The sequence below is a fragment of the Salarias fasciatus genome, chromosome 8, assembly GCF_902148845.1.
Source record: "Salarias fasciatus chromosome 8, fSalaFa1.1, whole genome shotgun sequence".
NCBI lineage: Eukaryota > Metazoa > Chordata > Actinopteri > Blenniiformes > Blenniidae > Salarias > Salarias fasciatus.
The window spans coordinates 5,702,440-5,727,829 of record NC_043752.1 but is presented as its reverse complement, the minus strand read 5'-3'; the positions used below and the strand labels follow the sequence as shown (position 1 = coordinate 5,727,829).

Below are 25,390 nucleotides of genomic sequence, written 5' to 3'. Positions count from 1 at the left end.
GGATTTACTTCATTCTCGCCCTTCACCAAGGCTGGTTGGATGAATAAAAAAAAATGTGTTTACTGCCCCGGTGCGGACTGAGGTAAGATTTCTGGGTTTTTTTTTTTTTTTTTTTTTTGCCCTCGCAGAATAACCTTCTATCCATCAACTGATTCTCGTCTCGGAGGCCTGTTTGCTCTCGGCCTCGCACGGATGATGAATGAACATCTGAGTAATTTCACGGATGAATTAGGAACTAAAAACAATAGCGGGGAGAAAGAAATCAGAAAAAAAACAGAGAGAAGCATCGGCACACATTCCACCTGTTGTCGAACGCAAATAAAAAAGCTGCGTATTGTTACGGTGGTGCAGAATTTAACAAAAAAAAAAAAGCCTGGCACGCCTGGAGAACACGGTTTTGGCTAATGAGGCTCGTGAGGTAAGTAATTTTAAAAAATCTGCTCCTATGATTTCCAGGGCCTGCAGTTCTTATCATGTCTCCAATAATGTGCGCTCATTACATTTCGTTTAAAATATTGTTTTCCTTCACGAGCAAAAGTTCAAATTTGTTACGGCCGCCGTTGCGCAGCGAGCGATCTGTCTGCGATAAGGAGCTAAACCTCACCGATGAAAATAAATCAGTTTAAGGTAATAGAGGGAGATGGTTGGGGAGATAGAGACTTCTGGACCGGCTGATATTCTGTCTTCACAGTGGATTAGTTCACCTGAAGCAAGGCACATGTTGAAAAGTTACCCTCAGCGCCAAGCCTTGGTCTGACTGTATGTAAAGTTGTTTGGTGTCACTTTGTTCTCTCTCTAATCCCGTCCAGATGAGACTAAACCCCCCCCTCTGAGGTTGGTTTTGGGGGATTTTGAATCGGGGTTAGAAGGTGCTGGGCGATAAACCCAGACCGGAGTGTCGAGGTGTGAGAGACTCCCGATCTGCCAAGCAACCCTCTCCGTAAACCCCCTCGTACCGAACCCGGCCTACCCTCGCCCTCGTTTTGCTAAATCAAAGAAACGCTACCCAGGAACGGCCTGTTTTCTGCTCAGGATTACTGGGGTGTTGCGTCCAGCTTCAGCCGACGCCTCTGATGTGAGGCCAGAGATTTCTGAACACCTCTGAGAACCAAGGCGTTCGGTCATGGAGCCACAGTGCTTCAGCTGTTTTTTTTTAATTTGTAAACTCAGAATGATAATGTCAGTCCGTGTTCTCATCTGTTCAGGCAGGAAGTTAACATCTTTCATCACAGCTGCAGCGTCTCCTGAACCTGCAAGCTCACAGAAGAGGAACTGAATGAGTCGGTTCGGTCGTCCTGGACGATGTTTCCAGACTCATGGAAGCGTTTTTAGTAAACGTAGTGAAATGAGTTGATGCCTCCAGGAAGAACAGCTCAGTAAGATGTTGTCCACAGGAGACGAGAGTCACTGAAATGATCACAGTGACTCGTGAGTGCGATCAAAACTACATCAAAACAACTTCTCCCACTTGAGCAGCCAAATTAAAATCTAAGCTTGGAGTCCATTTTGGTCAATTTTGGCTTTTACATTAAAAACACAAACAGTTCTGGTGTCAAGTGGAGGTCTATCAAAGCAGTGGAAGCTCCTCCTCAAAGATTCATCTGAAACAAGAAAACAGGCTCTGCTCATTTAGAGGGAATTGAACTCCTCTCATCTGTTCTGTGAGAGGAGGTTAAGAGGAACTTTGACCTCTCCACGAGCCTCCCGTCTGCCAGCGGGCAGCCGCACAGCATTTACACCTCCAGCAAAACTGCATTACTGATGCCATCAAGTGGACTGGGAGCAGCTCTCTGCGTCTGTCAGTGAGGGGTTTGATTCTGGTGGAGAATAGAAACAAATAAATGAAAAGAACTAAGAGGAAGGGAAGAAACTTTCTCTCTCTCACACACACAGAAATGTTGGGTTATTCTCTGTAAAAACAACCTCGAAATGACTGGAATGCATTTGACACTATATAAATCAAACCGTATTGAACTGAATGGGAGTGTCTGTCACGTGTTCGGAGCTGTTCGCTTGTTGGAGCAACGGTTTGGAAGCGACTGATTGATTGTGAGGAGACTCCAGTTAGTGTCCTCGGTCCCTCTCTCCTCCGCCGCCGCTCCCTGACATCATGGAAAAGTCTGCAGCGTGCGGGGAAACGCTGCGCCGCTCTTGCTATTTTGAGCGATACATCCGTCTAAAAATACAGCTTTTAATCGCGGGATTCCTCGAATGCTTTCACCTTCAGCCCCGTGATGCCAGTGGCACATAAGCCAGGTTGATTTGGAGCACTGAAGCTGAAAAGCAGAGATATTTCAGCATGGATTAATCATCAGATGGGTTCAATAAAATGTTCAAACCGCCTTGTTTTATCTGGCCCCGGAGACTCTCCTGGCACAGCCGGGTGTCTTGCGTTCTTACCTATTTACCTGGAAAAACAATAATAAGACAAAATTCCGGCTAATTTTCGAGACTTTCTAAAGACAATAAAACGATAATGTCCATGTGAAGCAGAGGTGAGCTTGCTTTCTTTTCACTCTCGGCTACTTTAAACGATTCGGACAACATCATCAATCACCTGAAGGATGCCATTATTGCCCCCGAGGCTGTGAATCAAACACAACATGGTCTTAAATCTGATCCGGCACATGTGCAGCTTCTTTAAAGTCTGCTGCATTAAGGCCAAGACTTCAAGGAGCTTTTACAGAGAGACCAAAACCACAGAATCTTCAACAGTAAGAACTAGTAAATGAAACAAAATAGACCAAATTAAGAAAGACATACAGGCTACATGTCGTTTGTAGGAAGTTTTCATAATGATGGGAACCGTCACAGACTTCTTGTGTGTTTCCACTGTTGGACCAAGAGTCTAAATTTATTTCAGGGGAATTTTTTTCAGATTTGATGATCAAACAAAGTCTTGAACTTTCCACTATAATGCTGCCCCTCGGGCCCTGGCCAAACATTTAAAATAAAAATGCATCATTTTTTGCATTTTCATTTTAAGATGTGGAATGTTTTGAAAATGATGTTCATTTCTGTGGAATATGCAGAAACGCTAAAAATGATGCCAGGCAACAAGTTAGAGCTGTTCCTTGTTTTTGCAACGAAGCTACACGCGTGCAGAATGCAATACGCTATGAACACTAGCAATGGCGAGAAACGGACAGATGACGTTATCGTCCATGCAGAACTATTTACTACGACCATGGTAGCGTGTGTGAATGAGTCTCTGAGTGTGTATCGCGTTGGACTGATGACTGGTCCAGATGTAACCTGCCTCCTACTGGGTCAAAGTGTGTCTTTGGCCTCCTGATCGCCTCCTCCTGGACTGCAGGTGTCGTGTATCTTACATTCACTTCCTGTACCATCTGTCTGATTGGCATCTTTTTTCACCTATTAGATATGAATGGTCTCTCATTTAAAGCATGTTTTTCACCTTCAGAAAGTTTTAAACATAATAGTCTAATTTTTAAGGATTATTATGATGATGAGAGTTCCAGCTTAGAGGGACCGGGCCTCATGATTTGTGAGCTCAAACACAAACAGAAGAAACAGAACCGGAGCTCACCCGCCGTGTCCTGCGTGGATTGAGGCTGTTTATTCGATGCCTGGTTCGTCGCCTCCGTCTGCTTCCCGGCGCGGCCACCAGACTTTGTGGTCATCTCTGGAGGTTGGGGACTCCGCCTGTCTTCTGGACTGCCATCGCTGCGTTTCACTGCCTGCATGGCTCCAGATTCATTCCACCGATGGCATCTCCGCTCGGGTCACCTCCTCTAAGAAGAGGAAACGACGGGCTCAGAAACCTCTGTGCAAGTCATAATGAACTCAGTCAGTCGCAACAGTAAAAGACCTGAAGATAATTGAGTTTGAACGAGCATGAAAGACACAGCAAACAGCTATTTGAATGTTTGAGTAACAAAAAAAAAAAAAAAAAGAAAAGAAGAAAGTCCTCCTCGGAGCAGGGATCTGGAGGGAGGCCATGTTAGTGTTTGAGGAATACAACGCCTGTTCCAGATTTCGCATTGTTTCTTTTCCATGTCGGCTGGAGCGTGCAGCGCAGTGCAGCGCGTGGCTGTTTGTTTACAGAGCTACAGCCTCGTGGATGCATCCACCCTCCGCCGCGACGCCAACTTATCAATTCTTACCATTTGGAAAGAGCGGGCCCGTCCTCCCTCCTGAACAAATATTCAACACATCTCACGCCTTGGATTCAGTAGCTTACAGAGCCCCCGCGAGGTGTCGATGTGAAAAATGAGCCTCTTATTTGGGTCCCAGACCGGCCAAGCTGCTGTGAGCGGCCCGGCTACGCTCCGTGCACTACATCACCTCCGGAGGCCTGCGCCATAGGGCACCACAAACATACATCTCTGTTTTCTTTAATAAGCTCTGTTTGGAGAACTGCTGGTCTGCCCGACGGACAATAAAACCCTCATGAATGTATGCACGCCTTATATAAATACCACGTTTTTAAAAGGCTCCTTCAGTAGGTTACAGTCAAAGTTTTACAACAGAAGCTCTAGAAGTAATGAATAATAAGCATGCAGAGGGCAGTTAAGGCTAACTACAGCTATTATTAGCACGAACCTCAAAAGAGTGAAGGTTGAAGTGGAGACAATATCTGTTTAAGAAATGATCTAAGACAATAAACAAAATCATTGATCATCTCAATTCATGTTTACAGCGGTTAGCAAGCATTTTACGGGACAGTATGAGGAGCAAGTATCTTCGAGTCGGTCTTCAGTCAAACAGGACAGAATCAAGTGGTCGGCCCAAGCTGGTAGCTGGAACAGTAAACACGATAGCTTAAGCACTTGGCAAGCAGCTGACTATTAGCAACCCTGCCAATACCCGCTAAGACACCCACACTGAAGGCAGACTGGGCATTTCCATCCCAGCAAATCAGGTATTTGTTGGTAAAAATTCGACAAAGAGAAGATGTGACACGTCATATCGAGAATCCCTACCCTGCACCCTGTCGGTCATTTTCTCTCCTCAATCCAACCAGAACAGCAGAAAATCTTCACCTCTGAGACTGGTTCTGCAGGCTGTTTTAAATTATTTTTTTTAAACATTTCAGAAACGAGTGACTGTCCAGTGAGCAGGTTTTGGTGACACTACCGGTTGGATTTGATGGTACCGATTTATGCAAAAGAATCTTAACTTCTACAGCACCTCCTAAATCAGCTTCGAACATCCAGGTTATGACCTTCAGGGAATCAGAGCTCTTTTATGTGGCACGGCTTCTTGTAAAATCTCTCAGAAGGATGCCCTGGTCGTTTTCTTAGACTCGGCACACCGCTTCTAGGAAACGGCGTTGAAGACCCTGCGTCTGCTCAGACCATATCTTGACACGGAGATTACATGTTGTGTGTCTGAAAGAACAAAAAGGAGTTGTACCCTTTACTGTACATAAACACCAGGCTGGGCAAACAATAACAAACCAGTGCATTTACCTCCGAAACAAGACAACAGTCACAATGAATCATGGCGCGTTAAAAGGCTGCAGAAGACTGGGACTCCTCCGCACAGCATCAGGAGGAACCTCTTTAATGAAGCCTTAACTGATGGGCCTGGCTTGAAAGCCCACCCAGAGACAGATAGGGTCCACTTTGACAATTTATACCGCCGTGACAGCCCCCACTGGGGAATAGGCAGCGGAAGACACTGCCTCAAAGACAGCCAGTGGACGACAATAACACCCAAGTCCAGCTTCGTATTAGCTCATCCCCAGATAAGTTAAGATCGAGTTTTAACGACGCAAAGATCGGCCCAAAATGCCAGTTTAATGTGAGACTTGAAGGGAAAAGTGTGGATGAAAGAAGGTAGAAGGAAAACAAGGGCGCCTTCCAAAGAGCCAGGTTATAGTCTGATGCTATCTGCTGAATGGTGGCCTCTATCGTCTGTGTCAACACAACAAGAGCCGAGACACGTGGCACTCGGACCTCCATCAAGATGAGCCGATAGCTGGTCCAGCTCCGCAGTCCCCCTATCGATTCCCCTCCGCAGTGGCTTAATGCCCATCGCATTATCTGTCCTTTGCTTCTAATGACTCACGGGTCGAGGAGTAATTGGCGGAGAGGAGATGTTTACGATCGCCCATCCATTTTCTGTGTGAAGGAATCTTAATCTTTACTACATGGCAGTGCTTGTTTGTGAGACGTCACACTCACAGGTCACATGTTGGAATCTGTGTTGGTCAGACCTCTGCAATGTTTTTACATTTTTCATATATATTGCATGAAATACAGTTTTACAAATAGTTAGATGTTGTCAAAAACTTTGAGGTTTCTTCAGGGGACCATGGTGACCCCCAGAGACACATGTTTATTCCTAGGCTCATGGATCATGTATTGATACTTCCAGGTCAGTAATTGAAGTTCTTCCATGGAATCAGTCGAGTCATAAGTGTGACTCTCATAGTGTCTTTAAGCTAAAGATGTTCTTACACTTGACATGTGAGCATGTGTGCAAGCCAATAATAACAATTTATTTAGCATCCTGCTTTAACCAAGTCAGGTTTGCTGAAGTTAATCTGTGCTAACAATAAATAGAAACAGGAGTTTTTCCTTCCCACTGTCTTCTCTGCGTGAAATTGTTGGGTTTCCTCTTTAACAAGTGACTGTCTTGTTTTTGGCGCTGCAAAAATAAAGTTGAATTGAACTGAAACTACACTTTTCGGCAATTTAAGGTCACCGATGAACTGCAGAAGCATGCTTTTAAACTGTGGGAGGAAACCTGAGCACCTGAAGAAAACCCACACATGTGGCTCCAATGAAAATAACATCGAGGAGAGCAGCATTAATTAAAGGTGAACTGCACTGACTGCATTAACAAAAAAGTATTCTGCTTGTTGAATTGTGAGAAGGTAAACCTAAAGTGTGACAGACACTGACGTTTCTGAGTTTCATTTTGATTGTTTTGCTACAGGAGGAACTGAGATCGAAAGAGATGTGAGGCGCAGATTCAGAGAAATTCAGTTCAGAATCCATCCTTCTGAGTTGTTCTTGTCTTCACCCCCCAGGAAAGAATAGTGAGAATATTCAGTCATTCTGATGTGACCTTTTCCCAGTTAAATTAGTAAAAGCAAAAGAGTTTGTTGATGTAGTATCATTCTGATGCTTCAGTCAACATTTATTTTGATGTCTTTTCTCTAGAAATAGTCTTTGTCACCCAGTTACACCCTGACAGGGCTGAGGCAGACAACTAAACCACCAACCTTGAAATTAAATATCATCAAGCTTCGGTTTCACCCTACAGTCAGTTGAGGACAATGCAAGTTGAGTTGGACTTTAGCTGATATGTAATTAAAGAATTAAAGAAGACAAAAAGTATTTCTAGACCCATAAAGCACCGAGGTAATCTAATCTCATTCATCTGACATTGACACAGTCTGAGAAAATATGCTTTAAATTACTGAACACCAAAGGTGGGCCGCTGCTCATTTCCAGTCTACTTCCTATTATAGACTCGTCGTGCATCAGCAGTGTCATTACACAATTTCTTGTGGCGTTCATGAGCAGTTTTACTGTAATCAAGCATTTGTTGTGTTTATCTTGGACTCCGGCGACGGTTTGCAGTATTTCACGGTGAATTACAACGCGTGTGCTCCTCACGTCCGCGAGCCAAAGATTCACACGTTCACCCAATCTCTTCGCCATCGGTCCCGCTCGTCTCCGGCTGATGAATTATTCATTCGACTGGTCACATCTGGTATGTTTTCTTTCTTTTTGTGCCTTTCCTGCTGCTGTCTGGCTCTCCGCAGGCGACCACCAGCCGAGCTGAAGCCAAGCCAAACGTACCGGGGAGGGGGGGGGGGCTTTCAGGGGCCGGTGGTATTTACGTTGGGGTTAGTCCAGTATTGTCCGACTGATGATTGTGAATTTATGCTGCAATCAATACGGAGGGGGATCCTCGGGCTGAGCTCATTATGATAATTCCCTCTTGGCCTCTTGGCTCAACAACATTTCTCTTTTGCGTGTTTTGATGCACGCACCATAATTGGTGGTTTCCAGCTTGGCGATTGCGCCGTTGTTGCACGACTTGTTTATGACTTCCAACCAGAGATTCGACATATCAACACTCTCCTCTGGAATGCTTTTATCTTAACGGCTTTTCTCCGAGACCGAAGCATCGGGAAAAGTCTCGGCGTCCAACGATACTACGATGATGCTCGGCGGGAGGAATGCGAGACCGTATCATTGACGGTTTCAGAAGAGGACAGGACAGAAGCTTTCATTCTCTTCGGCAGAAGATGAAGACGACGTTTTTCCCCACATGCCTGTTGAAACAGGTGGTGTTCCCGGATTTGTTTGAAAGCGAATCGACCTGCGAGTAACGGAAAGAGATCGGTTCTGTGCGAGTTGTTTTTGAATGATTTCTTTAACAAAGGATTTGGCAAGATTTAGAACTTTTGCCATTCTATAATAAACAATCGGCACGGCCATAATGAAAACATTTACTTTAATTCTCCAAAGTGACTTATGGCGACTATGGCCACTAAACAGAGTGTCATGAGTGTTATGGCGTCAGGTGCCACAGTCTGTATAAATACTCACTGTGCACTTGTTTATAGGAAAACCCCCATCTGGCTTCGGCGAAACACAGTCAGACATGCCGGTGACCCCGGAGATTTTTTTTTTTTTTCCCTCTTGGAATGGAAAATATAACAGAGCTGTTTGCTGAGGGGGGTGAAGGGGGGGAATGGGGGGGTTAGACGACGGTTTCGTCAAGTGACAGACAAGACAACGTTGTGAAAAAAAAAAGAAGGAAAGAAAGACTCGCAGGCTCCAGGTTCCTGAGCGCGGCCCTCTCTCAGCCTGTAAACACAGAGCTTTTGAAGAACTATCCAGAATATCCAGCCGCCTTTATGTCATCCCCGGGTTTACGGGACTTCCAAACGATGACAGCGATACGGCGCTGCTGCAAAGTTCAAGTGTGTCGAGAGTGAGCGAATCAGGAGACATATCTCAGAGAAAAATGTAAACAAAACAATAGGACACGAAGATGAGTTGGATCAGGGAGCATCGCTGCACCTTTTCAGCCTCAACTCACACTCAGATTTATGATAAGACGCCGGATTATTCATTTGAAACTGCATTAAAGAAGCCAAACATCTTTTGGGTTGCTTCTGCCTATTTTATGACCGGTGTGGTTTAGTCTGGAAGGCCCCTAAAAGCAGCGGGTGACAGTTGATGCGTACACAGAGCTGCTGTAACTTATGGCAGACGGAGCACTGGAGAAAGTTGAAAGGTCACGTGTTTCAAATAAACAAGGAAAGGCTACAATAACTGTTTGTGCTGCGCATCGAGGACGAGAGCGAAGGGCCACATGAAAGACAAACGGAGGGGAAGGAGTTCAGTTCGTCATCACATCTTCAAACTGCAGCGGTAAACAATCGATTGATGGACTTCAGTAACATTTTATCCTCTGGAAAATATGTTAAGATATTCTGTTTACTGAATGTTTGGAATACATAAATCTTGATTCAATTTGATGTTTAACTGGAACGAAGGAAGCAATGAGATTAGGTCTGTCAGAACCGTAAATGAGCCATGCACACAAACGTATTGATCCCATTTCAACACTGCTTTCAGTTATTAGTTTAAAAGAAATTGCATTTGGAGGGAAAAAGAAGCACAACCAAGACAGAATTATTCCAACTTTTCACAATATTATGTCCATAAATTCAGCTATTATCTGTCACTGTCGTCCTCTTCATTGCATTAGGGCCTCTCCACTTGGAGTCCATCTCATGATCACTTTGCGTATCGTATCATTGGACACCCTCAGGACCGGGCCAAGCTATCGCAGCCTGTGATTCTTAATTTGAGCAGATGTGTTCATAGTGTTCCTGGTTTGTGATCTTGCTGGACCAGTAGATGTAGCAGATGTTACGGAGGCAGCTGCTGTGAAGGACAGCAACCTCTCTCATATCTCTGATCGTTACTCTCCTGCACTCAGAGCCAGACCGAAGAACAGCATTAACATTTCTGCTGTAAGGCTTAACTATTGTTTGTATTTACCTCTACTCTACTGCAGCAAATGTGCAAAGTAATGAAGACAATTCTTATCGAGTTTATGCTAAACCAGACACACACCTGTCCAAACAAAGTCCATGCACCAGACTCCAGCCAGCTGATGTATATTTCTGCGTTGTTATGGTGCTGATAAACCCAGAGCAATAATCCGTGCTAAATGATTGCTTAGCGCGGCCACATCCTGCGACCCTCTGTGGAGAGGCTGCACTAAGTGTGTGAATTCTGTGATCAGTGTGAGAGGGTAAGTGAGGAGCTGTGCTGGGAGCAGCTGGGCTTCCAGTGTTCCTCTCCTTCAAACTGTTTAACTCAGCGGCGTTAGCCCGCATCAATCACGCGGCGAGCCGGGCCACGGTCAGAAAACAGAAGGACGGCGGTCCAGACGTGCGCGCGCACACATTCAAAGGCTGTTTGCTGGACTGATGAGTAACAGCAGGAGGATCCTGCGCCGGGTGTCGTCTGGTCACAGATTCCATCGGCGTTTCACACTTCACCAGATGCGAGTGTCGCAACGAACGTGTTTTCTATGAATTCAACACAAACTGAGTGGAGCTCAGTCACATAACTCGCGCGCTCCGAGAGCACCAGGCCTCACGCTGTACGTCATCCGCCGCTCGACCCCGGCGAGGATTTACAACCAAACGCTGAATGCGGACGCAGAGCTGAAGATGCGGAGAGCAGATTGGAGCAGCAGCAGAAGGAGGAAGAGGAGGAGGAGAAGTGGCCCTGACTTCTTCTGAACCGGGTCTGAGACGATCCAACTCACAGGAACACTGAGGACCAATTTAAAGAGGCACGAGGCTTTTAGTGAGAAATAAACATTCAAAAGAATTTAGGTCTCCTGGCCAAACATTGGTGGGATTCAAGCTAACTGGAACTCGTCGTTAATAAAAATGCATCGCTGATCTTCCTCGTCAAGAACCATGAAGACAACCACAAGATTTTTTTTCATTGTATTGTACACGTCGGACCGTTTCTCTGACAGATGTCACACAAATCAGTAGCCGGGATTATGTGTGCACAGTACTTAAAGAAAACTATTCAACTTTCAGTTGCAACATGTTAATTTTTTACCACCTTTTTAAAAACTGTATACCAACGGTTTAATTGTTGGCTTTTCGATACTTGTCACTGATAAATGTGGAAATAATTTACCTGTCCTGCAATAACCCCCCCGCAGCATCACTGACCTGCCGCCATCACATGACTGAACAGGCTCCCTGCTGGCAGCATGAATAATGACCTGTGTGTTTAACTTGCTCAACACAAAAAAGTCATGTAATCTAAATACATAAGGTAATATAAATACAAAGGGACGGTGTAATCTCACACGCCGCCGCAGCGGGCTCGGAGATGTGTGCGGACGGTGACATCTTGGCTGTGCCTCCCGCTCCGTCTCTGGTCAGGCAGGCTGGCACTCTCTGTGTTTAAAAAGCCCCCGGAAAGTTTACAGTGAGTGTACTTCTGCTGGGTTTTGTGTGACAAGCTTTAACGCACCATACCCATCAGCGGCAAAACAGTCCCAGACCTCCCTGGAATCCACTCCGCCACTTTTCCATTCATGCATTTCCACGCATTCCCTGGCTTCCTGCGGGGTCCCGGTGTGAGCAGACCCGTGTTGACCATTCATCCCTCCTTTGTTTGTCAGGCCGCAGGCAGCGAAGCTACTGTGTGTTTGTCCTGCCGTGTGTCACCAAAGCTGGAAATGAAGGTCCAACTCCCAATGCAACAATGAATTCTAGACTCTAAATTAGTCCCTTCATCACCACTGTGAAAGGCTGCGACCATGTGAACTTCCAAGAATAAGATAAAGCCTTGAATCAGGTCATGAAATCCCAATTCCAGGTACAACAATAGATATAAAAACACAACTTATGTGATTTAGAAAACATGCTTACTTCCAAAAACTCAAATTTAAAGGTGCCTCCTAACATCTTATTTTGTATAAACAACAATTGACTGACTTCCTTTGAAAGCCTCACATTGAATGTATATCTACAGTTAATACAGTCACATCCATAAAGCGTTGGATCATCAGCATACAGTAAGATTTACAGTTGTATCGTAACATTATTTAACTTAAGACAATAGACACATACCCAGGTTGCCGCCTGTCTGTCTCGCTGTGTTTACCCTGTGATGGACTGGTAACCTGTCCAAAACATACCCGTACTTTAACCACAGTCAAGTGACTGGAAGGTGGATGACGCTGTGTTAGATGAATGACTGATTGATGAACAGATGTTACCTTGAAAGCTCATGTTCACACTATTTATACGAGGCAGAATAAACAGATCTGGACTAAACTGTATTCCCTGATTGGTTTGTGGTGTAAACCACACTTGCAAAGTGTTTCAGTTGGATAGGATTAAGAGATAATTCACTACACTGGCTTAAGGGTCAATTTATCTTACAAAGATGGATGTCATAAGGGGAAGAAAATCAAGAAAAGATAAAGAACAAACTGATTTCAAAAAGCTAGAATACTGGCTCTTAACTTGTGCAATAAATATAACAAAAGTGTCTCCCCTAATCCTTCCCAAAATGGTTTGGTCCGTAGTGACACATAATCCAGCATTGCTATCAATACCAAGAAATCGGCCATCTTTGAAACTTGTGATTGAATAAGAACCCAGCTTGAGAACACAATCCTGAAATCCAAGAGTGACTTGTTTCATAATCATGGTATACCTTTTTTTATCTGTTTACACAGGGTCGTGGGGTTCAACACTGACATTCAAGATTAAAATAAAAATCACAGAATTACAATCCAAATGTGGAGAGCTTTAGCGCCTTTACAAACACTGACATGTATTTGTGATAGAGAATGTAGATAGTAACAGCAGAATGAATTCCGTATGAAAGGCCAATGTGCAGAAAGAACAGTCCCAGCAGGGAACTCATATCCAAATTTGTCTCATGGAACTCCTCAGGGTTTGTGCTCGGCCCACCTCCTTTTATTTATTTATTTTTTTTTACCTTTTCTCACTCTTAAGCACTGTGATTTACCAATTTCTTTCAAACCTTTAAACTGATTGAATGTCTCAAATAAAAAGCATTAATCAAACAAGTAAAAACCAGATTTTATCATACCTGGTGCTGCTATGTGGAAAACTGAGAGGTACTTAGGAAAATGTGCTCGTCATTTTGAACATATCTGTTGACAGCAGCTCCGGTTTCACGAGTCGCATCAGCTCACTCTCATGTTCCCGTTGCTATCAGGTCTGGGTGATCTCCAAGATGAAGTCACTTCTCTCGGCCGCAAACCTGGAAAGTGTTACTCATACCTTCAGTTTCATCTTTTATCATTACAACTCGTTCCCCCCAGTCTGCGGCGGACTGCGGCGCTGCGAGTACAAAACCCAGCTGTCACCATTCGAACAGGTGACAAGAACCAAGACCATTCTTTTTAGTGTTCCTCTATACACCTTGCGCTGTTTTGTCATCATTTCAGCAAAATAGCTGAGCTTTCTGTCTGTGGGAGCTGACATTTCAAGAAGCTGCACTACAAAGCAGGACACCCCAACTCTTAAAGGCTGTATTTTCCATTCAGTGTCAATTCAGGAAGGATAGCCTCGAGAACCTGGCATACAAATAAAAGGTTCTTCACTCCCGCTCAGTGTGGCCTGTTATTTAGACTTGGACTTTTTGTTTGTGTTTGGAGAAAACGTGCCGCACGTGCACTCTGTGACCTGGAGTCGCAGTTATGTGTTGAGGTAGACAGTCATTGATCTGTTTTTCTAACTCGTTGCAGATATTGCTTATAATAACGGTTCCAGTTCAATGAGTTCAAGGAAGCCGCAGCAAGCAGAGCCCGTATTTACATTATCGTAGGTGCACGGGAGTCAGAGGAGTCTGAGTAATGCTTATGATAGGAGCAGGAGGGATGGGAGGTCGTGTCATTGCACAAACAAATTTCAAGCAAAAAAGAGAATATGGTAGAAAAATAATGCAAAAATGTTTCGATTGCTTATAACCACACCAACCATCTCAACATAAAGCCAATTTCAATGAAAGGTTTTGGTGCAAAACACTTTGAAATCTCAACAAAAAAACCTTTTCTCACTGTTGCATTCTGCATGTTTTTACAAATTCACCTGACAGCATGGCTTCGAGGCTAGTTTGATCGCAGTGAAGTAGTTTTCATCGCAGAATCCCCGATATCTGAGCTGGGGTCACAGTGTTCTGTCTGATACTGGGGGGAAAATTTTACCATTTGCTTAGTGGCTTGTCAGGCCGGATTGGAGCCTCTTGCGGGCCAGTTTTGGTCCACAGGCGTTATGTTTGACACCCATACATCCAGGTGTCAGGAGACCAAAAGTTTTGAAGCAATCCACAAAAAAAAAAAAAAAAAAAAAAAAGAAAACAAGAAAAGAAATAAGGGGAATAACTGTCAATCAACACGCTTCCCTCTGGACCATCTTAGAATTCAAAGAAACGAGATTCCTCTCCTGTGTGTCATTTTCTGACATCCATTATTCTGTTTTAACTGGAGACGACACCCTGACCTCTGCGTTCTCCGCCGTTGCTCTCCGGCCTGAGAGACGCGTGGCTGTGGGGATTCCTCGAGACACCGATCGCTCCCCCGAAACGCGTTTAGTCAAGAAAACAAGCCGAGGCGGAGCTGGGAGCGGACGCCGGTGGGTTGACGGTAATTATGAGTGGCAAGAGAACACATTTCCTGCTCCCTGAGGTCCACTTATGTTAAGAACCCCCCCACTAAGTTCTCCAGGTATTACCTCACCGCACTGGTCCTCTTCAGGTCCGTCTCATTCAATCACACTTTGAGTTTTCCTCCCTGGACTCCACTCCGCGGCGTATTCCTGCATGATTTAACTCTGGGCTTATTTTGGGGTAAACCTGCTAATATTCCAGTGCAAACAGAACAACACGCGGCAATAAATGATGGTGATTTGTGGCCGTTATGAAAACTTTCTCCTCCCGAAGCGGAGCGGGCGTTGACAAGTGGGAACACGGCGACACAGTCAGACGGGGCGAGCAGCAAGCGGACCGGCTCGAGAGAGGCTGTAAACACTTCAGTCCCCATTATCTAAACCGTTTTTTATTTGGCGGATAAGCCAAAAGTGAGGGCGGCCGAAAAGCTCTGGCTGCACAGGAAATGTGTGTGTGCGCGCGCGTGTGTGTGTGTGCAGTGTGACAGATCAAAGTGGAACCAGAGAAGTCAGTATGTAAACTGTGATGTGACTGTTCACAGTTTGATTAAACGTAGAGGTTTTTTATTTTTTACTCCCTCTTGTCTGTTAATGCTCATTATACTTGCATTTATTATTTAATAATGTTAGCAAATTTGTAAATGTCAGCAATAAAAGGACGGACGAAGTGCAAAAGCGGCTCTTCAAAAGCCGGGACGTGACGGGGACGACCTGTGCCTGGGCCTCCAGGTTAAACACAAATAAACGTCATGTTAGCACGCCATCGCTAACAGGTCGCTGTAGCTGCAGTCGTCTGCAAATGCAATTGTGTCTAGTAACAAATCAGATCATAAAACATCTATTTTGTTTGTAAAAATGCTTGGAAATCCCTTAAACACAACATAAATAGGACGATTTGACAGTTTTCCTGTGTAGGAATGAAAGAAAATAGATCTTAATGGGATCAGGAAATACTTCTTAACTATATATTCAAATGATGACAAAGTGAGGGAAATCTAGTTGATACAGTGTTTTTATAATTTTAAAAAATTTTTTTTATTTTTGAATTCAATCAGACACCGTCGATTGAAAAACTGTATTTTCCTATCGAGCTGTGGTGATGAAGCGCATGTAAAAGGGCTTCATGGTGAAAGTATTTCACTTATATCGCGCTTCTCCCCCACTTGAGTGGCTACAAAAAGCACCAGACACCGTTCATCACATTCACACAGTGGAGACGACAGACGTGCAAGAAGTCTGTCCACTGGGAGCAGGTCGGGGGTGGAGATGGGGAATCGAACCTGCAACATTTTTATTGACTCGCTCTACAAACCGAGGCCTGGGATGACCATTCAGAGCGATGTGCTTGACCTCAATCAGAAGTTTGTCAGGTTTGATAACGACAGTCCGAAGATGCCCGGCGTGTTTGACTTCATGAGGACCATAATAAACAGTCCTGTCCCCACCGTGGTGGGGGGTGGGGTGGGGGTGGGGGGGCAGATAGTAGCGTGAGCAGGGATTTTATGACAACGTGTCCCTCACCGCCGCCGTGCTGGACGGAGAACAGCTCACCCAAACATTCGAACGTGACATGCTGCAGGAGCGCGACTCCCGTCTGACTGTTTGACAAGGGCCATGCGCGTATTTTATTTTATTTTTTTTTTGCCAAATGTCCCGTTTTTTTTTTTCCTTTCTTTTTTTTTTTTCCAGCAGCTCGTGAATAGATGTGTATCTACAAAAGGTAAGAAGAAGAATTGATGTGTCTGCCGCCGCGTGCCTGCGAGATCTGAGCCTGCGCCGGCCCCCATCGGACCGGCCGACACTTGCAAGATGCTGCTCTTGTTTAAAAGGTGTCACGTCGCCTTCAAAACAGTAGAAACAGACAGCCAGGAGGACTTTTATTTTCCATTCCTGCGTCTCCACATCAATGCTCCCTCTACTTCTGAGGAAGCGCGGCGACGTCCGCAGCCACAAACATCACACTCGAGTGTGTTTGAGTCCTCATCGATGGCGGCGCTGGCTGTGTTTTCCTTATTGGACGGGAAACGATTCTGCATCTCGGAGTGTTTAGAGAGATCGAATGCAGATAAGTGCGGCAGGAATGAATGATGTCATGTAAATTAAAGCCTGCTGGTTCGATCGAGTGTTGCTAATATAAGAACGGGTCGTGCCTTTGGATGGAGGGCTTGAAAAATATCTATTTGTGAAAGGTGCAGATAACCGAGGACTAATATGGTGATTGTGTTTTGTCTAATTGGCAAGGCGAACTGTGAAATATGTGTGTCTGAGAAGGGAAAAAGAAGAAGAAAAAAGCACTTTTACTAAAAACAGGAGGATTTAGCAGCGAGCTGCTTGAATATCCCCGACTCGGTTGTGAAGAATTAGATGGTAAGAAAACAAGTGTTCCTGACAGAAACAGATAGAGTCGTCGTCACACGTGTTTAATGAGCAGGGAGGAGAGGAAAAAAGGCTCTGACGCGTGGAAGGACTTATCTCCTCAGGCCCTTTTCCCTTTCTTCTGATTTCTGTTGTGTTTCCAAGACAAGCACAGGCACTGCCAGAGGTATTCGATGCAGCTCAGATGGACCCTCCTGGGAATCCGGGGCCAAATTAAGACCCGTCCAGCCCCGAGGTGGCAGGAGTTCGGGAAAAAAAGAAGCAGTGAGACGAGAAGAAAGGAAGGAGGGGAGAGACGAAACTGAGGCCATCAGATGAAGTGCCGAAGTAAAGAGAGAGTCGTTATCGTGACGTACGAGGCGGTGATGAAATGCAGCGATGATATTTGGGAAGTGAGCAACACACCTCCCACGTTCATGTTTTATAACCTGCAATTACAGCCGGCCTCCGAGTGAAGAATGACAAAATACGGCAGGATTCCCAGAGTCACTCTAGATTTCTGTGAGATTGACATGTTCATTTAAAACAGACCTGACTTGTGTTTTCTTTAACTATTACCAGTTTCTCTTTCAATTAGTCGCCAATCAAAGATGTAATACGACCGCATTTTTAAAGCTTTCTAGATGCCATATACACTTTGTATTATTACCAAATAAGTACAAAGAGAACATTCCTTCTCACATAGACAACAACCCTTGAAGAGGTTTATACAAGCCTCACTTCCAATGTGGCATCGTGACGACGGCCTCCAGATAACTGGAAGCTGCTAAACGACTCCTGATCCTTCCTCTGATATCCCCGGAACTGCTCCGATTCATGGTGGCCTCTGACTGCAGGGAGGAGGTCTGGGTGGATGGATGGGTCAGAAAAAACTGTTTCCTCACACTATAGTTACAGTAATGACCAAATAGTGGTCTAACAATTCATATATCATCAGAAACTTTAAAAACATCATGGTTTATAAGTTTAAAAAGCTAAAGGTTACATATAGGCCACTATTTTTCATGATTATATTCTAATCTAATTATGCTGTAATCAAAGTTTGAGTGCAGTATGACCTCAGGAAAAACACAAGAAACAACAGACAAATGATTATTTCCTGCAAAACTCATCTTATTGGAAGATGCTAAATCTAAGCTTTCCTGCTGGATTTATCCCATTTGAGGCCGGTGGGTATAATAATCCACACTAAGCGCTTCTCCTCTCTGACTGTGTGTGTGTGTGTGTGTGTGGGTGTCATGTGAAGGTCCTCAGTGTTTACAGGGCCAGCGAGCAGCGATCCACAGCGTAGCCACGGACAGTGGCGAGGGGTCATATCGGTGCTGCACACTCCCCAGCAGGAAACAAACAGTGGGGCGTCACGCTGAAACCTCGGCTTTCTAATTGGCTGCTAATTAGCAAACGACTCCGACCCGCGGGATCCCGCTGGAAACCCGGCGCTGGTGCTAATCCCCACACTGTGGGCTGCTCGGCAGCTCAGGGAGAGCGGTGTTTGGTTTTTCTCAAGCATTTCATGTATATTGTTTGCATTTGCCCTGTTCGTGGGTTACTTTTTCGGCTACTGAGTTGGATGAAGTCGTTATTACGGTGCTGTTTTTACCGGTTTGGGTTCAAGGTAAAAGAAGCACCAGTCTGTTCCTGATGGCTCGGACTCCAGGTTGGGATTCGCATCTGGCGTTGGTGTCCCAGGCTGAGGCCAACACTGCACAGAGCAACGTACACCCAGTTCCATATGGAAGAAAGTTGTGTAAAAACAGTCTGATGCTGAGATTCCTGCAGTGCGAGTGAGTCTGACAGAGAGAGAGAGAGACGAGAAACAGGGTTTCTGGTCCCGATGCGTTTCGCAGGAATTCCCAAAGTTAAACAGAAAAGACAACAGAATCACCCCGTGACACGCTGGATTCAGAGGTCTGTCTGCGAGGTGCAGGAGTGGAGGAGGGAGTGTTTGAGGACACGCTCGTTCGTCTTCGCTGACAAAACGCCTCTTGTCACCTTATATTTCACAGGGAAGGAGCTCAGACTGTCCGAGAGGTACGTTTCTCTGGTCTGCATCTGAAGTGCAGTCGAATCGGCATCTTGGAACCAATTTAGTGCAAAAAGATTTTTACATTTTCTGTAAGGTTCTGGCTGGATTGCAGTGCAGCGAGGAGCTGCTGTTGGAGGCTTTTTGTCAGGATGTGGAAGCATAAATGAAGAGCCACTGAATCTGCAGTGTTTGTTTGAGGGGTGTTTTCTCAAAATAGCCTTCAGCATGATGAGTTGGGGCCCCGGCTTATATTTGACAAAAAGACCTTTGGTCTGTGAACCCAGCTCCGTCCGCCCCATTATTTTTAGCGCAGGAACAGGAGGCCCATAATGTGAATCTATCTGTTAACCACCGGTGATGCACAAAGCTAGATCACAGTATCCACGATAACAAATGTGCAGAAGATTAAAACCTGGCTGAAATACTTCAAATAAACAGTTTAAACAGAAGACACGGTGTAACAAAAGACATGCACATAAACAAGCTCCCAAAAATCTTAGTTACAGAAACAAAGTCGTCATGGTGGAAAAATTCTCCTAAAAAACGATCACATTTTTTAATGTTTTAAACAAACTGTGTGTGTTTTGTGCAGGTTGATGCCAGCTATTCTAATGAGCTCTGAGTCCGAACCTGCCATGCATCAGTTCTGGGACAATGGAAGTGAAAAGCAACAATTCTGTCTTTGATTGATGCTCCGATTCCCTGTTTATTTTCTCAAATTCTGCATCGCTTCGCTTCATGGAAGCTCTTTCTCCTGTTTTTATTTCCAACTCCAAAATAAATTGGTAATCATAACAACCAGTCCCGAATCGATGCACTCGCCAGTCAGAAGTTAGTAGCTCTTTATCGGCGGAGGAATCAGGACAAACAAAGCTGCACATGTTGTCTGGTAGAAGATTCTCAACATCTGTAAATAGCTCGGTAATTGCTCCGTTCTGCTGTTTTGAGTCTGTTTTGTTATCTTGCCCGAACCCGTCACTCAACTCTATTTTGGATTGTTGTCCAAAATTTAAACATTATTTTAGAAAAGAGTCACAAAAATAAACCCAAGTGAATACAATGCAGAAACCGATACAAACAGTATTGACGCAACGATAATTGAGCATTCGGCCCGTGTAGGAACACTAGGTGAGTCCTGTATGAGATCAGGAATGCTTTTTATCGATTGTACTCTGTAAATGATTCTCTCATGAAGTTTTATTTTACTATATTTGACTCTATGGTTTCAATATTAATCTCATTTCAGTAATAAATGGGAAACGGACTTCACAGCGATATTTCCTTTTTTAATTTCCTTGAGATTAAGGACAATATTATATTTGCCACTTTAGCTTTTTTTTGTTTGTTTCCTCTGTGAAAGTGCTCAGAAATGACTGTGTCGTTCTTGGAATTATATAAATGAAGCTGAAATGAATTATTTTAAATATTTAATGAATCTAAATTTATGAATAATGTCACAAAAAGGTCAAAACCAAATTTGGCAACCATAATTTAAATCATCACTTCTGCAGTCGAGTAGATTGTGTTTGTTGCTCTCTGTCCAATCCTATTCACTCTTTTCATGCTTTAACCTTCAACCATTACAGCAGAAAGTGAATTTAATATTTTGGCAAATCAAAGAGGGGTATTTGGGAGGCCTACACAGAAAAAAGTCTGAGAAACACCGCTCCAAACAATTTACACGAGTTGCTAAATACACCATGAAACAGCTCCAGTTTGGTTACAATAAACTGTTTGGATTTATTGAGACAATTTTGAATTGAAGCCACTCTAATAAAAATGATCACATACTCCTTCCCCAACAATGCATCCAATATAAACAGAAATGGGCAAAAACTCACGACAGCCCTAAATTCTACTACAACTGTCTGGTTTTCTTTAACAGAATTTTTATTTATCAGAATTAAACCAGCCCACTCTTTAAAACTAGTTGACTTCTGATGTTGTGGTCACATTTCAATAGAGAGCTCGATCTATAGAAGGTTTGCTAGAATTAAAAGAGATACAAACATATTATCCTCATTCTGAATTACCATTGAGAAACACTAAGTAATTCATCTGACATGTTAATTCACTGCCTTTGCTCCCATGGACATGGATTTTTGAGAAGTGTGAACTAGATCACGTAAATTACTGGGAGTATTTTACATGCAAAGTGATTTATAACGTGTGAAAATATTTGAATTGCTCATGACTGCGACTGTTTTGACTGTCTGAACGTGTTTGATAAGAAGATGTAAATCAGTTCAGCGTTTAGCAGACCTGCTGCTGTTCTTCTGAGGGGAGGAATTTCCAAAGCTGCTCGTCCACAACTTGTATTGGTCGATTTTATTATGAGAGGCATTTTATAAAACTCTTCTTTTCCTGCTGTGACCAATGATTTCAGGGTTCTTTTGTCCAAAATCAGATCCATGACATCTCAATTCCAAAAAAGTGCCTCATGCGTTCTTACTGTGGATTCTGACAATGAAAAACCTCACAAACATGGGAACCCAACAAAATTTGAGTTACCACCAGCGACTGGTCCAATCTGAACATCAGTTCCAGCATCTCCACGTATTTTCTCAGAGTTATTGTGTCGTGGCACCATGTATCCAGTACCAGTTGATAGATTTTAAGAAGAGATATTTGCGGTGTGATTTTGGACTCACAGTGTAAAAACAGAAGAGGCTGTGAGCAACAGAGCTTGGAGGTTGTGTCTCCTGCTGTCCCGATGCCGCGCCTCGTCGTGTGACATTTGTGTTTTGACGGAGCACGCTGAAGCCCGCTGCCTATGTAATCCCATATTTCCTATGGCACAGCTCTCAGCTTAGCAGAGGGCTTGACTAATAGCTTTCTTTTCAAATGATCGCTTTGCTACACGACTTCAGAAGGAAGCGGCGAGCGTGAAATTCAATTATGGCGCACACGCTCCGCAGCCCCGTCCAGAGCTGTCCACTCTAATCCCTCGTTTACCCTCACGGATCCTCGGCCTCTTTCAGACGGACCTCTTCCCCACGTTCTCTCTGGGACTTGTGTTTGGCACCTCTCTGTTTTTCCTCCTTGGCGTTATCCTGCCCAGAGCTTCTCAAGCCCCCACCGCCCGGCTCTACCTTCGATGACCTCTGCATCCCCCTCGCCGACCCCTCTCCCCGTCCAATCCGTCTTTACGACGGTTGTGTCATTGTTGAATCTGAGCGTCCGTCACGTAAACATGACATCATAATTTGGACTTGAGATTCCCTGACCTGAACCTGCGAGGGGCCACGGAAATCAGACCCCATTCCACAAAAACAAAAACCCAAGCGCTGCAGCTCGAACCGCTGTGAGGAGGGCATTGGGGTGGTTGGATTTGTCAACATAACAGTGGAGTTTGACATGGGAGACTGCTGTTTGCTTCCTGTGGTCAAAATTGCATTCCCATGAAAGTCCCCCAACCTTAATGAAGGCCTTGTTTTCAGCCCAAAACCAGAATCTTTTCCCGAACACGACGTGTCTAAGCTTACAAATCTGGTGGCTCATCAGACGAGGAATGCACTCGACGTCGTGCTGCCAGTACGTGACCGGCGAGCGCTGCAACAGCCTCTTCTGGCCGGAGCGATTCAGTGAGAATCAGCTTCCACCGGCAGCCCTACAGCTCCACATCTGAAAGGTCTTAAGTGTTGTTCCACGCATATTATATAAGAGCAGGTCATAAAAATGCCACCTTAAGATATTTTTATCTACTCGCAGAAGAGTCTACATGCTGTACAACATTCCTGAACTCCTGGCCTTCTGTTCCCCACATTCAGTGAAGAGGGATAGTCCTGCTTTCGGATGGTTGAAACACAAAAACATCGATGTAAGGGCCGACGATACAGAACCAGTCTTATATAGTGTATTATGGTTCAAAAATAAATGCTTATTATTTTAAACTACCCATCTTTCTTTAATCGAGGTAGCTGATGAATGAGAACACCTTGGAATGAGACTAAAATTTAAACTAATATCAGCAAAAATGACGGGTTTTTTCAGTTTTTAACTAACCAAAAGACATCTATGTTAGTGTAAAATGAGAAAAAAATGGACAAACTTTAGCTTTCATGTGATAAAACTACACTGGCAAATGAATCTCAAATATAAAGTGCTGAAATATCCCAAAAATGTTTGCTTTTCCTGACAAAATTTTAGCGAATTTGACTTGTCAAAACACTACGGCAACAAATACCGTGCGATGTCTGCTTCCCGCTCTGAAAACGCCGAGCTCTCGTCTCAGCCTCATTTTTCCTCGGACGAATCATTATTTACTTTCTGGAGTAATAAAAGTCAAGGTCAGTCCCCCACGACAAAGACGAGACTCCCTGTGGTCTGGAGGTCTGGGGTTTGTGGGACGGGGGAGGGGGGGGGGGGGGGGGGGGGGGGGGGGGGGGGGGGGGCCCGAGGCCGGCCAGTATCAGACGGGCTTCGGAGTCGAGGAACGCCAAGAAATGCAGGGGAGGCTTCCTGCGCCGGATCCTGGGCCGAGAACACAGTATCCCACACCCCCACTTCCATCCCCATCCCTACACCCCCTGAACGAGGACAGAAGACAGACCAGAAATACCTCGTCTCGGCTGTGCTGGCGTCACACGTGAACCCTCCCGCTGGGTCTCATGGCTTCATCTTGGTGTCTCTGGCTGACCTGGCTCCATCTCCTGGTCAATACCTCCGACCTCTCGCTCTGTCGAGAGACACACGGCAAGAAGATGAAATCATTTTTTTTTTTTTTTTTCTTTTTTAGCTCAAAGTATTCAATACTGTAACCTTTAAAATACACACTGATGCCTGTGGTCAGACACGCCACTGAAATGCAGTGACATAACACACTGATCTGCGCCGATAACGCTCCCCGAACTGACTTTCATTCTGATACATGACCCAAACTGAAGTCTGGTGCCTTTTGTCGGCAATGTTCTGCCAAAGCCAAAGCTGAAACAGCCAAGACAAAGAAACTCAGACACTCTCCTTCATCCAAAAATCAACCCTCTAATAAAACGATTTGACAAACAGCGTATATCATAGATTACAGGCGTCCTTGAGCCAGTTCATGGAGATTAACGGGCGGCTGAAAAAAGACGCCGGGTTCCCTTATCAGATGTGACAAAGTGGTGGTGGAGGTATGGGAAATCCCATGGTTTTGGACAGAGGGGTCGAAGAGGCTGGGGACCCAGAAACCTCTCTGTGATTATCGGCCGCATAACGCTCCGATGTGACGTCTGGCGGCTCCACCAGAACTTTCACACAACAAGCTCGGCCAATTATCTCGGCTGGGATTGTGTGATTACGAGTGATGATGTTTACAAGGAGGAAAGGAAAAAAAAAAAAAAACCTAAACAAAATGCTTCTGGCAAGACGCCAGAGCGAGGGGCTCCCAGGGGCTGCCGGTGTATGGGAGGAGGATGGGGGGGGTTGTGTGTGGCTGGACTGTAGTGGATGGAAATAGCGGTCTGGACCACGGGGAAAGCCCCTGCAATTTCTGGGACAGTGACCGGGGGGAGGGGGGGGGGGGGGGGGGGGGGGGGCTGCCCGGCGGGCGGACGCGCAGCTGTTGCAGCGGTGGTCGCCGGAGTGACGTGTAGGCCGACGAGCCTTCTGGCAGCGCCGCGCGACATGTTTTGTTTGGTTCCGTTTGTGGCGCGGCAGATGGGAAACAGGCTGGGTCCATGTTCTCGGGAGGTCCTGGGGGAGCGCGGGGCCACAGGGAGGACGCGCTGCCAAAATGCCACGGCGTTTTGACACAACTGCGGGGACGCGATGTTACTGTATGGCCGAGGGGGGGGCGGAGCTTAGTGTCAAGCAGAGGTCAACGAAAGGGAACGCGCCTGCGACAGGTCAGAGCGGGATGTGTTGGCCGTCAGCACAAATAAACAGGAGTAAACACAACATTTATGTCTCACTGATGGAGAACTTGATTTCTTGATTGATTCGATTGACTTAAAGCTCCATTCAAACCGACGATTGCTTTTTTGCTGCGGACAGATGTTCATCTTATAGCACAAATCTGACAACAAAACTTAAAAACTCTAACTTTAAGAAAAAGTCAACTCACATTTTTCCACTACTTTACATCAAAAGTGTCCAACTCACTTTAGTGGAAATAATCCAGATCCTATATACTCCATTTGTGTGAGAAGTTCTTCATATATAAAGACTGATTGATTTTCTACCTGTGCTAGCTCGTAACGAATCAAAGATTCCGACTCGTGATCAGCAGAATAAAAAACTGGATTCCACGCTCTCAGCTGTTGTAACTGCATATTTATAATAAATGACTCGTAATGGAGACAGGAACCATGATGAAC

At 44.9% G+C, this 25,390-nt stretch overlaps 1 protein-coding gene across 6 annotated transcripts in view; it reads right to left on the bottom strand.

Annotated features, from left to right (window-relative positions):
* Positions 1 to 23,772, bottom strand: part of myocd (myocardin) — a 71,823-nt gene extending 48,051 nt beyond the window's left edge. For all 6 annotated transcript variants that reach the window (XM_030097651.1, XM_030097654.1, XM_030097658.1 and 3 more), the window contains exons 1-2: positions 23,653 to 23,772; positions 3,551 to 3,755 (exon numbers count right to left, since the gene is read on the bottom strand). In XM_030097651.1, the coding sequence (XP_029953511.1) occupies positions 3,551 to 3,707 (157 nt within the window). In that variant the 5' untranslated portion in view covers positions 3,708 to 3,755; positions 23,653 to 23,772. The remainder of the gene's footprint in view (positions 1 to 3,550; positions 3,756 to 23,652) is intronic.
* Positions 23,773 to 25,390: the final 1,618 nt, after the last annotated feature.